At 33.3% G+C, this 16,151-nt stretch overlaps 1 protein-coding gene across 2 annotated transcripts; it reads right to left on the bottom strand.

Moving 5' to 3' along the window:
• Positions 1 to 5,006: 5,006 nt before the first annotated feature.
• LOC111466991 (preprotein translocase subunit SCY2, chloroplastic) lies at positions 5,007 to 13,502 on the bottom strand. Of its 2 annotated transcripts, XM_023111738.1 has the most exons (14): positions 13,364 to 13,502; positions 12,816 to 13,121; positions 11,432 to 11,950; positions 11,210 to 11,298; positions 9,820 to 9,899; positions 9,612 to 9,701; positions 9,119 to 9,210; positions 8,621 to 8,704; positions 7,146 to 7,287; positions 6,651 to 6,767; positions 6,397 to 6,526; positions 5,911 to 6,034; positions 5,688 to 5,794; positions 5,007 to 5,431 (listed from the first exon to the last, which is right to left on the bottom strand). In XM_023111738.1, the coding sequence occupies exons 2-14, from the start codon at positions 12,871 to 12,873 to the stop codon at positions 5,342 to 5,344; spliced, it is 1,722 nt and encodes a 573-aa protein (XP_022967506.1). In that variant the 5' UTR covers positions 12,874 to 13,121; positions 13,364 to 13,502; the 3' UTR covers positions 5,007 to 5,341. The 2 variants fall into 2 exon arrangements, with proteins under 2 accessions (XP_022967506.1, XP_022967504.1); XM_023111736.1 differs by having other exon boundaries at positions 12,816 to 13,502.
• Between the last annotated feature and the right edge of the window lie 2,649 nt (positions 13,503 to 16,151).

The raw sequence follows: 16,151 nt of genomic DNA, 5'->3' as shown, positions 1-16,151 counted from the left end.
ATTCTAAATAAGCATGTGGAAAGTCAACAACCTAAACTAGAAGAAGTTGACTACCTTTTAACACTCGGAATCAATGGTGAATAAAACTTAAGAACAACTGGAAAGATAACTAACAAAACTTGTAAATGACACATTATTTACTTCATGGTCAACCACACTAGGACTGAGACACGACCCAAACTCCTATAAGAGGCAATATTGGAAAATTTCCTGTAATTAGCGAAATCCTAACGAAGCAATGCCGCATGGAGATAAAAGACCTACAAATCATGAACTTCTTTTCCTGGAGAAGTATGACGGTATCTGAAGAATAAGTATCGACTAACACGATGCCAACAATTGCAGAAATATGGAGGATCGTGCGTTATTCCGAATGATTGAGTGTAAAACGAAGAATAAGTATCGACTAACACTATGTCAGCAGTCGCAAAAATACAGATGATCGAAGCGTTATTCAAAATGATTGAGTGTAAGACGTCTGCAGGTAGCTTTTCAAGTCCACCGTCAAACCCGAAGTTGGGTCGAGGTATATGCACACACATGGGTTGAAGCTACCCACAAAATAAAAGAAAATTCTAGACAAGTTATTTGTGGACAAAGAATGTGGGATGTAGTGATAAATATGGAGAATAAGCACTTAAATCAAGTGGCCCTCAAAATATAATATCGCATCACTAATATTTGTAGCCATACAAGTTGAGGCGCAATATTGAATCATGATGAATAATTATATTATATGCACTAATAATTATCACTTTTGCATTGTGTATTTCTTTTCATTTAAGAGTTTACGTCCACTGCTAATAGATATTGTCTGCTTTGACCCGTTATATATCATCGTCACTCTCACAATTTTAAAACGCGTCTAAAGTCCACCAATAATAGACATTGTCTGTTTTGACTCGCTAACAGTTTTAAACGCTTCTCCTAAGGAGAGGTTTCTGCCCAAGCCCACTGCTAATATTGACTCGTTACATATCATCGTCAACTTCATGATTTAAAAATGTGTCTATTAGGGAGAGGTTTCATACCCTTAATGAATGCTTTGTTCTCTTCTCCAACCGCTATGGGACTTCACACTCTAAGATACGTAACTTTCATATATTTTAAGTTCTCTAGACACGAATACCTTTCATACAGCCAAATCTTATATTAAAAAAAAGAAACCTGTTTAAATATTTCCCGACTTTTAACGATGACCCACATACAAAATATCTGTTTAACCGCACTATACAATAGAAAAACATACATGACAAGCATACATACCTACCGACTTTCATTCTCATTACATAACATTCACGGCTTCCACATCATACCCGACAATTTTACAAACATTCATACAAAACATGTCGAGCAACAGAGGTCACCCAGCCTAACCTAAAACGTTCGAGCAGTAAAGTTCCGTACGTTAGCGTAATTTTTCAATATTTAAAGGTAAAAGGATAAGATAAGAAAGTAAAAAAGTGAGTTAATGTATAATAAAATGCAAAGGCCTAAGTATAATTGGTTGGAATATACACAAATGGCTTCATATTATGCGTAGATATGATTATATTATATGAAATTTTGTGAGTGTTTATCTCATTCTTCCCACTTTCAACTGTCTATTACGTGATCTTGTTTGATATTACTTTTCAAATTTATTTGGATTTTTCGTATTAAATAAATAAATTAAATTAAATAAAAGAAAAAGGGTTTTGGCCTACAAATTATATTAAAATAACGTACATTATTATTAATGTTGTTACAATTGTACGGCACTTCAAATTCTTTTTCTTCTTATTATTATTTAATTTGGTTTCTTTCTTCTTTTCGAACGATGGTATCAATTTCCAACCTCAAACGTGAATTGAGAGTTGAAATTAATTTGTCATCGGGTTAATTTCTGTTAATTTACTGTAACGACCCTATTTTTAGTTCATAGTCAAACCGTTACTTCATGCATGTCGTGAATCGAATCTTGTTTTATATTATAATGTATCACAAAACAGGAGCGGTGCACACGAGTTGTGTTCGATTGGGTTGTCGAAATCTTTTGGACGAACTCAAAATTTTGGGTTGGTTAGACTAGTTGGGTTAGTGATCTTAGCTGCCTGAACACAATCTAACCCGAACCCTAACTCTCTATTTTTGAGTTGGGTTGAGTTTTCGTTTTTTTCTTTTATATGTAATTATTTAAAAATATTCTACTTATTCACAGTACATCCACAAGTTGTAATGGATCACTAACATCAGTTACAAACGACAAATATTCTTAATTTTCATAATAATCTTAAAAGTAAGGTTGAGTTGTAACCCTATTCTTGGGTTGGTCAAGTTGGTCGGGTTGGTCAGGTTGATCCAAACAAACAATAATCAACCTACAAACCCTACTCTTGGGTTGGCCAGGTTGTTCGGGTTGAGTTAAGTAGTTTGGATTGATTGAATTATAAGGTCCTATGAACACGAAAAGAATATATAATTAATTAACAAAAAATTGAGATATATATATATATATATTGGATAAACACGGAAAGAGCTATTAATTTGTGTTAGTGTTGGGTTGGATGGTGATTATGAAAAAGTGGTTACTTTATTAATTTAAAATTATTGTAATAAAGCATTATTAAATATATTAATTAAAGCGTGGAAGGCGTAATTTAAGGAATCCAATCCTCCCCCACTTGTAAACCCCTCATCATTTAATTTTCTTTTTCTATATTTATATTTATTATATTGTAAATTAAAACTCGTAAAATTGGCACGTCTGATCGTCTCATGCATTCATTGTTGCTGTAGCTGTTCAAAAGACTCGAAAAGTTCGATTAACCCAACTCCACCCAACTTGTGTAGTTTGCATTGGATTTGGTTGGTTCGGGAGCTCCCTAAACTAAACCGACCTTAATTTATTATTGATTATTTATTCTCCCACCACTCCTAAAAATAATTTTTTAGGGTAGATTTAATTAAATATTCAAAAATAAATAAATATATATTTTGGGCCTATGCAATGTCTCTATCTCACTCACGAACACTCTTAATCAGTGCATTTTATTTTTACCGAAACTTTTCGACTCTTAATGTGAAGGTGTGTGTGCACGAGTGTGCGTGTGTGCACGTGTGTGTGCGCACGTGTGCACGTGTGTGTGCGTGATGTATATAATTGAAAATATAATTATTAAAAGGAATTGGAAGAGAGGTAAAATAAAAAATAATAATAATAATGATAATAATAGTGGAGTAGGTGGGTGCTACCAACCAATGTACGGTTGACACTCCGTGGCACGGAACATCCTCCGTACACGTGCACGCCAAGCCAGATCCGCACGCACTGACAATCTGACACCACCTTTTTCTGTCTCTCTTTCCATTTATATAATAGAATATTCAGTAGTCTTCTACTGAGTGTAATGCTGCGTCATCCCACCTGATCATTCCCCCCTCCTCCAATCACCTCCCACTCTTCCTCCTCTCCATAAAATCCCATCCTCCAACATTCTCCCTCAACTCAATCTCAAACTCTTTTCCCACTCCAACACGTTTAGCTTTAAAATTTCGTCTCGAGGTTCTCTCTCGATCGGATGTGGTACTGGTTCATTTTTCGCATCCATGTCGCACTAAAAGGGATTCTTTTCTCCAATGTCAATGATTTGGACCAAGATCATAATCAAAATTTGAAACCCAATTGCCCGATATTCCCTTGAACCCTTTATGACCTAATCACACTACCTACTTGTCTTGAGATGCGGGTAAGAGTTAAAGATTTTCCTTGTGACACCCGAGTAAAAGAAGGGTACGTGATTAAACCAAGACCATATTCAAATGAGAAGGATCTTGAATTATCATGTTGCAGGAAAATGTGTGAGAACTATTAGGTAGTTTGTCCTGACTCGTATGTTCTTCGGAAGAGTATTAAGTGTACGGGTAAGATATTATAAAGCGATTGGGACATGTACCGTATACATATATTTATATAGATGACCTAATTTATGGTGCTCTACACATGGATGGTGTCTACATGATGGGATTCAAAGATATTTCAACTAGCATTCAACTTGTTTCCCTGCAAATGCAAATGGGTTTTCAATCTTACATCTAATGAGTTAGTTCATAGTATTTAATTAATTTGAATCAATTAATTATGATTTTCAAATTATCTTAATAAAAATAAATTAAGTAACATAAATTAACTAATCCTAATTAGCTAATTAATTAATAATTTTAAGTAAACAAATAGTTCATTCATAGGAAAAAAAAAAACATTTGGGAATAAGTGGAGTATCCACTAAATCATATACACACCATTTAATTGCTAAATATTTTAATTAATCTTTTCTTAGTCCCAATAATAATTATCCCTTTTCTGCCGTACAAACTCACTTCATTGTTAACCAATAATCATGGCAAAATAACATTTTCAATTTAAAATTCAATTTATTCATATAAAGTTGCACCAATTTTGACTTTTATTTTGAAAACTTTTTAATTCAAAAAGGCAATCCAAATATTCTTTTCTACCATTTTAAATAAAATAGGCTATTTTCTAGAACATTCATTTTGATTATTAAATTTTGGTGTTTATATATTAGCATATTAATACAAAGTACTCCCCAAGTTACATTATTAATTTGTTAAAAATAAAATTTTCTTTAAACATTTTCAGGGATATAAATAGATATTTAAAAATTTTCGAGAACAAAATTTAACAAAAGGGACCAAAAAAGAGAAAATTTGAAAGTCGAAATACCAAATATAGGATTTAAATTAATCAAATACGACCCGTTTTAAAGCATTTTATTAATGTAATGCCCCCAGACTATCCGATAAAAATTTCATTAATGAGACTGTCACATTATATCTGCATAAAAATAAAAGTGCCAAAGTACATAGACTTCCACTGATAGACATAATCTCTTAGAAGCATCTCATCAAAATCGGGATGTCGGTTTGGGAGGGTGGATTCAACAATGGGCCCATCAAGACCACAAAGACCCAACACTCGGCCGCCGCCGTCCAACACCAACAGGTGCAAAGGAGATTGCCAGTGAAATTTTCTCCAGAGGTATTCTTGCTAAGCTGTAACTTATCAACACTTGCTTTTCCTCAATTTACATAAACCCTAAACCCTAAGCCCATACAATTTCAGTGTCATAATTTCACAGATTCTAGGCTATCATATAATATCCTTTACAAGAAGTAAAACCTACCGTGTTTCCAAGTCCAGAGAATCAAAATTTTCCTGATATTTGCATTAGTTTACGGTGTAACGGATGCACATGATTTTGAAACACTTTTGAAGATTGTTGGATCCTTTAGAAGCTCGAATACAGAGCCGCTTGGAGCATCATTTGAACTAGTTGTGTCATGCACCATAACGCCTCAAAGCATTGCTTAAACTTGGCATTACGTTATATGCTTGGTAAGATCTTCTGAGTTCAATAATAGAACCCACCTGAACAATGAACATGCAGCAACTTGAGCTCATCGATAACATTGGAAAGCTTGAACAGTTTATTAATATAACAAATCTACCACATTTTCCTCTAATGGGGTATATTATTGGTACTTCTATCAAAATCCCAATGACCAGATTAGTTGCATTGCCTTAGTTAAACCTATTAGAAGTGTGTGTGGTGAGAACCATTGTCATAGCATTTTCCAATGACTGAAGCATATGATAAGACAATGACAAACATTTTTGTACTTACAATGATCAGAACTGATGTAAAACCAATAGCAAAGCCGGCATTAATACTGCGTAAGTAATGGTCGAGAAGAGATGACGTTGTCGCCAAGAAACTCAACAATAGCCCGCCTGAAATTTGCCACCATGCAAAATCAAATTAAGAGATCAATCAACCAAAATATGAAATATTAGTAAGCTGGGAAAGACAATGTCATTATAAACACAAATTGAATGATTAAACATACCCCAAAAGCGTGTTGATGCTTGAATTTTCGTGAGGTACTCTATAGTAGCTTTCCCGGGTTTAATGTTTGGAATCCTTGCTCCCATCTTATTTAAATAGTCTGAAATCTCTTTTGGCAAGTTGGCCTAGACAGGTAAATGAATATCATCTCAACTATTCTAATGGGATAACAGTTTTCCTATTACAATTTTCAAGAAGGCTGGTAGAATATTAAACACTAGATAGGTGGCCCCACTATGGCCAGCAATTTAATCCCTTTGTTTAAAAAGTTTCAATTTTTGCATATTAACAACTTTTCCAGGGGTGGTGGATGTTATATGTACCAAATGGTAAAGTTTGTCTGGATCACACTAAATCAGAAAAACATCAAAACATTAAGCCTAAGTCATGTATTTAGCCAAAAGAAAATATAAAATTCTAGAGATGTTGGCAGCTTGCGAATGCAATAATCATTTAAAAACCAAAGACATGAGGTAAAGAAACTTACAATGTCAAATATATTGAACAAGAATACAAAAACCGCATATATTAAGTAATAAACCCAAGGCTCTGCACCAATAGAACTTTCAGGGTTCAGTATCTCCTTTACATGCACCCAGAATGTTGAATTTAGGACGCTGTGTACAAAACCTGATGTTAGAAATTGCATCATAATCTCCACAAGAAAAGTTGATATCAATCACATAAAGTATATAACTTTAGCCATTGTAATGCAACGAAGGATATATGTTATATAACAACCTGGCAAGTATACTGGGAAACGCCAAGAGATAAGTGGTCGTGAGAATTGGTTGCATCCCAGCAGGATTGATATTAAAAGGTATATAAGGCTCTACTTCAGTGATTGGTGAGTCTTCTCTGGAAAGAAACCAAAAGGAAAAGGGGATCGTAAAATAGATAATCAACCAAAAATGACAAGATCGGAAAATCGGATATGGGCTCAAGCATAGTACAAAATCCAGACAACTGTTTAAAACATAGCCAATGCAAGCATAGGAGAGGCAAGTGATAACAGCATGTATGCCGAAGGAATGAAATTAAACGAACCACATGATGTTACTTTATTTTACCCTAACATTGGGCAAAAAAAAAAAAAAAAAAAAAAAAAAAAAAGATGGAATCAACATCATTCAACATTATGAAACTGCTTACTGTGACAAGAAACCAAATGCATGGAAGCATGAGATAATAGAAATATATGATATATATTTTCCACGAAAAAAAAAATCAGAATACCTCGCAGCTGAAGCAAGTTTAAAACCATAATACTGAAGCTTAATTTTCCTGCAACCTTCGGTTACAACAACTGCCCACATCGTAACTACGGTAAAAATGGCCAATAAGGCAAGTACATACGGCCACCAAATCACAGTACGTCCTGTGATATGTTACATTTTTAAGTAGTCAAAAAACTGAAAGATTTCACAAGTAGCTGATGGAAATTTAAGGGGGGAAAAGAGTACACATAATATTTATTTACTCTATTCAAAACAATTGTACCTTAGTAAATTCACAAACAATGTACATCAAGCATTATCCTCGATTGTAAACCTTCCTTACTGAATAAATTTATTACCAGACTAAAAAATTCCGTCATAAATCCTCAACTAACAGCACCCAGATGGAATATAGGAATTCAGTTGAGAACTAAGTTCATAGAACACGATACTGCTGGCATCCCTAACAATTATCAGCATTGTTTTATTTCATCTTACAGTTTTCTCTTCTCTTGATTTTTCCTTACGATAAATATTGACTAGCATGGGATTATTGGTTAAATTTAAAAATAATCTTTTACAAGGATCTGACTTAGAATAATTGGATAGATTGACTTAAAGGCTAAAACATTGGGCCAAGATGATATTTGACCTGGTTTTTCCAAATAAGGTTATATAACCCTTTTTTAACTTTTTTTTTTTTTTTTTTTTAAAANAACCCTTTTTTAACTTTTTTTTTTTTTTTTTTTGAAAAATTACTTAATGGAACTGTAAGCTTTAGTAGAGATATTGGACCATTCCCTTTTTTTATTCTAAAGCTGAAAATTTTAAGCAGGATCCTAATATCTTTAGCTTTGGACACTTGTGCCTCTCTCATCCAGGCTTCCTTTCTCATCTTGAAATTTGGTGAACGTTTCTTACAGATAGGGGTCGGCCAGATCTAGTAACAAGTAATGGTAGTACATAGGATTAAAAATAACAACAAATAAAATAATAATCAATATTTGTAATGAAGATGTTATGTTCTTGTATTAGACTCCAAAAGATAGATCATTACTTAACTACAAAGACGGTCTTATAATGGAAAGAAAAAAAAAATGTAAAACCTAGATTCCTTTCCCAAGAAATTGAATTGGGTAAAGCAAAGCTTATGTTCTGAATGGGGAAGTTCTGGGTCACCTTGGTCAGTTAGACATCACATTACTAATACAATTTAACTTGCTTCTAAAATTCTTAGTCGAAATACTTGGCTGCCTAAAGGAAGCTTTCATCTCCACTATATCACATTATCAGGCGGCATTTATCAAAGAAAGGCAAATTATTGACTCTATTCTTATAGCCATTGAAGTAATGGATGATTGGAGGAGTAAAAAGAAATAGGTCTTAGTCTTCTAGCAAGATCTGGATAGCACATCTGATGAAGTGGATTGGGACTCAGATGAAAGCAACTCCAAAGGGTATGTAACTTTTAAACCATCAAGTTTAATTGCATACCTGATAGCTGAGACAACATTTTGTACAATGTCTCTGTATAGCCCGACAGTATTCCAACGCATATAATTAGAGAAGAACCTTGCCCTGCAACAAGCGTTACTTGTTAAACAGAGAAGAAGCATCCATTACAAAGTTTATGAATATGGTACAAGATTCTTCGTGAGGTGGTTTAAAACACATCATCTAGATAGAGAAAACGTAAATTGGAAAAGGATAGAATAGTAAAGCCAAGAGTTGAATCATAGAGAGGATAGATGGGAGACTGAAGCGCCAAGGATACAACACCCCATCCCCACATTTATACGTGTGTGCAATCACACACTCATACATACGTACACAGGCAGGCACACAATAATATACCGACTATATATTCTTCAGTTAATGGATGAACATTATTAACAACGAATCTCTCAAGTGTCTTGAACCATAAATAATGAAGAAGAGCATAAAACAATGGATCAAGTGATCAAAATTAAATGAGAGAAAGAAGTGACCTACCAAATCCAGACTCTGAGATGGTGTCACAAATCCATGTCATTGTCATAGCACCACAAACCAATAAGAAAGTAGTCACCATCACATGCTTAACTCTACAAAAAAAAAAAAAAAAAAAAAAAAAAAAAAAAAAAAAAAAAAAGGAATTAAGAATAACCCCCTTTATGAACACTATGCAACCTTCACTCTCTATCTCTCTTTTAAAGATTTAACATCTCTCTTTTTAAGATGCACCCCCAATTCTCGGAATAAAAGTACTTGAACCAACAATTACGATAAAAATAAGCATGAGAATCGAGTTAAATGAAAGCAAAAACCAATATTGACGCTGGAAGAGAAATGAACATACAACATGCACCAATGAAAAGATAATGAAAAGATATTACTATAGAAAAGGATATTTTACTTCACTGTCTAAACTGAGACTATAATCCTATACAACTGCTCAAAAGCCCAAAATACTATTCAAACTGATGCTCTTATAGCTAAAATTTACCTGTGATTTGCTGCATAGATTGAGTATGGGAGTGAGTAACAAGATAGAACTAAAGCCTCCACTATTGCAAAGCCAAGTGACATCCACCATCTGATGTTACATGGTGATGTTCGTAGGAATTCCATCAAAAAAGGAAGAAAATGAGTATAAGCTTGCGAAATTAATAGAAAGATGTAGATCAATGGTTGGAATGAAGTATCAGACATACATATAACTCTTGATCTTCTCTTGACCATCCAAGCCTTCTTTTCTCAGCTTTACTAAGGAGGGTAAAATGTGACAGAGTACCTATGCATCAATTTTGAGAAGTTAAGCATCGACATTCAGTCCAACATGGATGCAATACAATAATAAAAACTATTACTATAAATAAATAAATAAAACAAAAGATACAAAATAACTTTCATAAATACGTTCATCAACAAGAGGTATTGCCCCTGGAAACTCATCATGGAGTCAACTATTAGGACCACCCATGAAAAACAGCTTGAGCATGGAAAAGACTTAAGCATAGTAGTTTGCCTCAATGCAATGATATGTTAGAACTTACTTTGATTCTATCGTGAGTGAATTACTAATGGTGAACAAAGAAACATTAGATGCATTTTAAATTCCTAATGCATTCAAATTTGCTTGGGTAATAAATTAAATCATTAAGGTAATTGCAAAAGTATTCTTCTTCCTTAACCATAGTCATACAATTAAAGTGGTAGATAGTGGTTTGAGCTCATACTCTTAAAGTCATAATGTTCACCAACAGTATTTATGAACAAAATCCTGTTGGTGAACATTATGGGCTTACGAAGCTGAATTCAGAGGAAGAACAGATTTTTGGATTCCTGAGGGGATTATGCCTGTTTAAATCAATATCTAGCCGAAGGGATTTGGGATGGAAAAGTCCCAAGACTGAACTTTTTTTCTCTGGTCTTTAACTCATGGAAGACCAAATACTGAATAGAATTCAAAGAAGAAATCCAAGTATGGCTATCTCTCCAAATGGTCATCTCCAACAAGAATGAAGAATCTAGCAATCACCATTTTCTTCACTGTGAGTTTTCTTATAAAGGCTGGATGTACCTAATCAATTATTTTAATTTGGTTGGTGCCCTCAAAAGGAAATAGAAGATGGACTTCTTGAGTGGCTGTCCAGTTTGTGGTTCAAAGAGAAGGCAAGAGTCTTGTGGAGTAATGCATGTAAAGCTCTCCATTGGGCTCTTTGGAAGGAATTTTACGTTCAGTAAATCTGAAATTTTTAAACAATTCAAAAGTTCCAAGGAATAAATTTGTAATTTTGAAAGTTTCAAAGGATATAATAGACACAATCCTCAAAGTTCATGAACTAAATTTTTAATTTAACTGAATTGTTACTAAGAATAGTGGCTACTAAGGTTATTTACTTTTTAAAAGTTTTACCTATATTGTATTCATTGAGTAGACTTGGATTAGAACTTTCCCAATACTGCAAGTTTCGGAATATTTCACAGCCAAGTTTCTCTAAAGGGAACAAGCCCTTCAATATTCTTAAATGCCTTTATTGTGTATTTCACTTTCTACGTCAATACCAAGCATTGAAGATAGATATGAAGAAAATGTTAAACCTGCATGATGATTGATGCAATAATCTGAGGACTGATACCTAGCTGGAAAAAAGACATTTTCATCTCCGTAGTAAAATCACCAAGTTCATCTGCCACAAACATGAATATAAGTAAAAGAGTCAACATCACCCAAGTAATTTGCCCAAAATGAAATTGAATTCTGCAACATATGAATACACAACGTAGATAACTCATGCACATACAGTAATTTCATGAACTCACCAACAGATCCAGAAACAAAGCTAAGGTAATCTTGTGGTATCAACCTCCGATCATACCCAGGAAGAGGAATGAAGTATCCAATACGACTTATTACAATTAGCACTGCTGTTACAAACAACCTTCGCCGTATTTCACTTTTAAAAAATGATTCAGCAGCATTGTTGAGAAAAGAACGAAGACGTACAAGATTCAAGAATCTATTTCTAAACATTTTAGATCTGGGTTTCCAGGTTTCGGAGTTAGTGCCGTTCGGAGAAGTGAAAAAAACATCCCCATCATTCAATTCCTGCGAAAAAGTTTCAAGGTCTAGACACTGCTCAGATGTTGCCTTGACATTCATACGGCTGCTTCGGCACTGATTTGACAAACAATCAAACGACTTTTCGTTCACTTTAGAGACAAAAGGTCTACTCAATAACACATTATTTCTTCCCTTGCATTTCAGAGAGTTGAAATTAATAACAGCGGCAGATCTACCAAACTTCAAAGGACAGAATTGGACATCATAAGCTGCAGCAACTGTAAGAACGAAAGCAGCCAAGTGAGGCCATATAACACGTGTTTAATGCAAAACATTATTTTGTAGCAAAGCGAACTCCCATGGTCAACAGCAGAATCGATTAGACATGAATCATATCATAGTATAGAGATTTTAATCCTGGGAGGAAAATGAGTGTTTGCAGTATATCGAATAAATACATGGTGGTGATGTGAGAATTAAACCACTATCCTAAGCTGACAACCAAATAGTAAATTGATTGTTGGTCACCTCATCAAAGTATACTCATAGCATCTGGAAGCATTTCTGATATAAAAGGAAAATACAAAATAGATTTTCCAGTTCGAACCTAAGATATCTGAACATTATGAAAAGAGACGGATGATCATAGCATCAAAGGCAAACACCCTCATCATTTCTCATCTTCTTCTCTCATTGCTTAGTGAATATTATATTGTGAAATACGTGCACATTAGGTTGTTACAATTTGCGACATTTTAAAACCATAAGATTAGCCAAATAAAAATATTAGGTCTTGAAATCATGGATAAACAAGTCGTCCATAAAGGATGGAGTTAAAATATGGTACTAAGTTTAACCATAAAATGCTACATGTTTGTGAGGTATAAACAATAGATATGCAATGGAGTTGAACTTAACAAACAATTGGAATCTTTATGAAAGTGAAGTAATTTCACCTACAAGCTAATTCAACAGCGAAACAAACTCGATTAAAACAATTCATGAATATAAGATTCAACCACTCTACTTTCACAAGAACAAACACTATCAAATGAAATACGCAGAGGATAACGTTATAATTTAACTATTTGTCATTTTCATTACGTAATAATACTTTCCCACGACCGAATTCAGGAAGCTAACCTCGAAACTTTGAAGGTTTAGTAGGGAAAAGACGAGTGCAGATAGGCGCTGCTTCCATGGCGGGACTTTGGAATGGCTTCAACCGAGCGTGAGGCTTACCCCCAATTTCGAACCCTCAGATATGGGAGGATTTGAAATCAGAACAGGTTTGAAATCATTTCCAGTGTCTGGATATAGAAAAACAGAATTTCAAATTCAATCTGATTTGAAATACTGTTTTGTACCAACAAGAATTCCGTCTGGAATAGCTCGGACTTCGCAGGATTTAAAATGGACGTTAACCGAATCCCGACTTCGCCCTGCTTTCTGAATGGGTTGAATTGAAGAAAAGAGAACAAAATGAACAAAAAAAATTAGGAAAAAAATGAGCTCGGATATGATTGAGAGAACAGGAGAGTGGAAGATTCAGTTTGGACGCGCCAACGAGAGGTGCAGAAGAATGCAGTGAATGGTGCGGCAGAGACAAAATAGAGACGGTGTACTAGGCAGTTGCAGCAAAGCGAGATAGGGAGAGAAGAAAGAAGAGAGAAATGGAGGAATGCACGCACCGGCGTGTGGTCGTGGCAGTCGGCGTATGGCAGAGGCTGTGGCGGAGGGGGGTGCCGGCGGACACCTATCGTAGTGAGGGAGACGGAAGAAGAAAATTTGGGAGAGTGCGCTGGTGGAGGGAGAAGAATTCGCGCGACTGAGAGGCAAAGAATGGAAACCAAAAAAGGGTTCGGATTTTTTAATTATATAATTTTTCTGATAAGCTTAAATTAAAATATTTCAAAACTTTATAATTAATACCTCTGCACTTTCAAAAAAATTCTAAAAATAAATTATCATTTCAGGATGTCCATTTTATTTGAGCCGTGAGGAAATTCCTGGCTTGGACCAATACTCGGAGAGTGAGTGAGGAATATTTCTGTTTGCTGTTAGGTAAATGGGGTCGAACATAGGATTATATTCTCTGTCTCCGTCCACACCCAATTTTTCACTCAACTTAATATAAATAATTATATATATATATATAATTTTGAGACCGTAAGAATAATATTTAAGCTAAAAAGGATGTTATATATATTTTTTAATGGTTAAAAATTATTTTATAATATTAAAATTTGAATTTTTAGAAATTAGGTTAAAATAGGTTTGCTTATTTTATTAGAATTTTTTTACCATTATTTAATAAGAAAATTACTTGTGGGAAACCATATTCCATCAATAGTTAGTGGGAAATTCCATTTCCATTCCCAAAAATAAATGAGAATTTTTTTTGCAGAAATGAATTAAATGGCTAGAATGGGGACAGAGAAGGCTTACTCATCTCCACCCTACCCTATGGACATCTCTACTCACCGTTAGTTTTGAATGGAAACAGTTTCTCTCTTTTTTTCAAAAATATATTTGAACTTTAAAAAAATAATATGTAAAATTTTAAAAGTAGAATTAACTTAATTTATCTTTCTACAAAATAGCCCGTTAATGTATATATTTATTTAAAACTTGTTGAAATTTTTAAAAGTTTAGAAGTATTTTTTAAATAAAGGGTTATTTTTATTAATTTAATTATATTTTAAAATTTAAAATGTTTTATTTCAACATTTATATGAAATATTATTTAATTTTTGCAAAAGAAAAATTCTAAATCTATCTGGACAAGCCATGTTTCAAGCCATTAAATTTTTGTTTAAATGAAGTTGAGAAAAAAGTATGCGGATAGTTTTTCAATTATCTAGATAGGACTAGGAACAATGTCGATCCCCAATTCCGACCCATCTAACCTCATGGATATCTCTAATTTAACTATATTCATTTTAAAAATCAATTAAATTATTTATTAATCGGCGTAAATACCAAAAAGATTCTTTTACGAGTATCTTGCCGCTCAGATTTTAGTTACATCACAAGTAGTCCTTGCTATTAATAATAAGTCAGATTTATTAATAATATTAATGAAATGAATATAATAATCTCACGTAAAATTAAATTGATATTTTCTATAGATTAGCGTATGTATGACAAAATATTAAATATTTTATTCCATATATACAATAACTGCCGGTATGAAAGAAAATATAACAAGGAAATTATATCGATATTTTCCATAGATTAGCGTATTCACGACGTAATATTAAATATTTGATCCCGTCTATATAATAACGGTGGGGGAGTGGGTTAGCCATTTAGCAGCGAAGAATTGATCTTTGGCCGACAAAAAAAGTGAACCAAGTGTTGACCGACACAAACAAAGGCGTGAAGATCACCCTGTACGATGTCAACACAGGCATAGCCACGAAAACAGTCATGAAGAGGGTGGCGGGTGAAGAGTTCCATATCAATTGGGACTTCGAAAGCGAAGGGCATGTGGTGGGAGATGAGATTCTATTGGGTTGGGATAGTAACAATGATTGGCTCTCTTACAAAGTGCTCCCTATTTCTGCCATCCGCATTCATCCCCAGATTGCTAACCATTTCTTTAGTAGTTTTCATCGGGTTGAATAGATCACAATTTTTATTGTCTTAAATTATAATATTTTAAATATTTTGTATTCTATGACTTTTATGATAATTATTGATTATAAATTCTAATATATTTTGTTTTTTTCTGTGTCTTTTTATAATAATTATTCGGTTTTAATGTATTCTAATCTTTTTTATATTTCATCGTTCAAAATAAGAGTATTATTGAAATTTTTAAGAATTTAAATATAATTATAAACCGAATATAAAATTTAAGGTTATTAATTTAACTTAACCATCTAACTACAAAATTAAAATATTTATTAATCGGTGGAAATAATTGACCCACATTTATTAATAATATTAATGGAATTAAAGAATAAAAGAAAAAAAAAAAAGATGGCATTGAAAATTAATATTAAATATTTAATTCCATGTTTATAATAATAGCCCCGCCGATGAAAGAAAAAATAAAAAGAAAATTACGTCAATATTAAATATTTAATTTTGTGTACATAATAATTGCCCATATGAAAGAAAATATAATAAGAAAATTGTATCGATATTTTTCATAGATTAGCGTATGTATGATGCGATATTAAATATTTAATTCCATGTATATAATAATTACTCGTATGAAAGAATATATAATAAGGAAATTAGTATATTTTCCATAGATGTGTGAATGTACTGTATTAAATATTTGATTCTGTGCATTTAATAACGGCTAGTATGAAAGAAAATGTTACAAGCAAATTAGATCGATATTTTCCATAGTACGACACGGTTTTAAATATTTAATTTCGGATATACAATAACGGCTCGTATGAAAGAAAATATAATAAGAAAATTAGATTTATATTTTCCAGAGATTGATGTGTGCACGACACG

The sequence above is a fragment of the Cucurbita maxima genome, unplaced genomic scaffold (assembly GCF_002738345.1).
Source record: "Cucurbita maxima cultivar Rimu unplaced genomic scaffold, Cmax_1.0 Cma_Scf00032, whole genome shotgun sequence".
NCBI lineage: Eukaryota > Viridiplantae > Streptophyta > Magnoliopsida > Cucurbitales > Cucurbitaceae > Cucurbita > Cucurbita maxima.
This window is presented reverse-complemented; position numbering and strand designations above follow the sequence as displayed.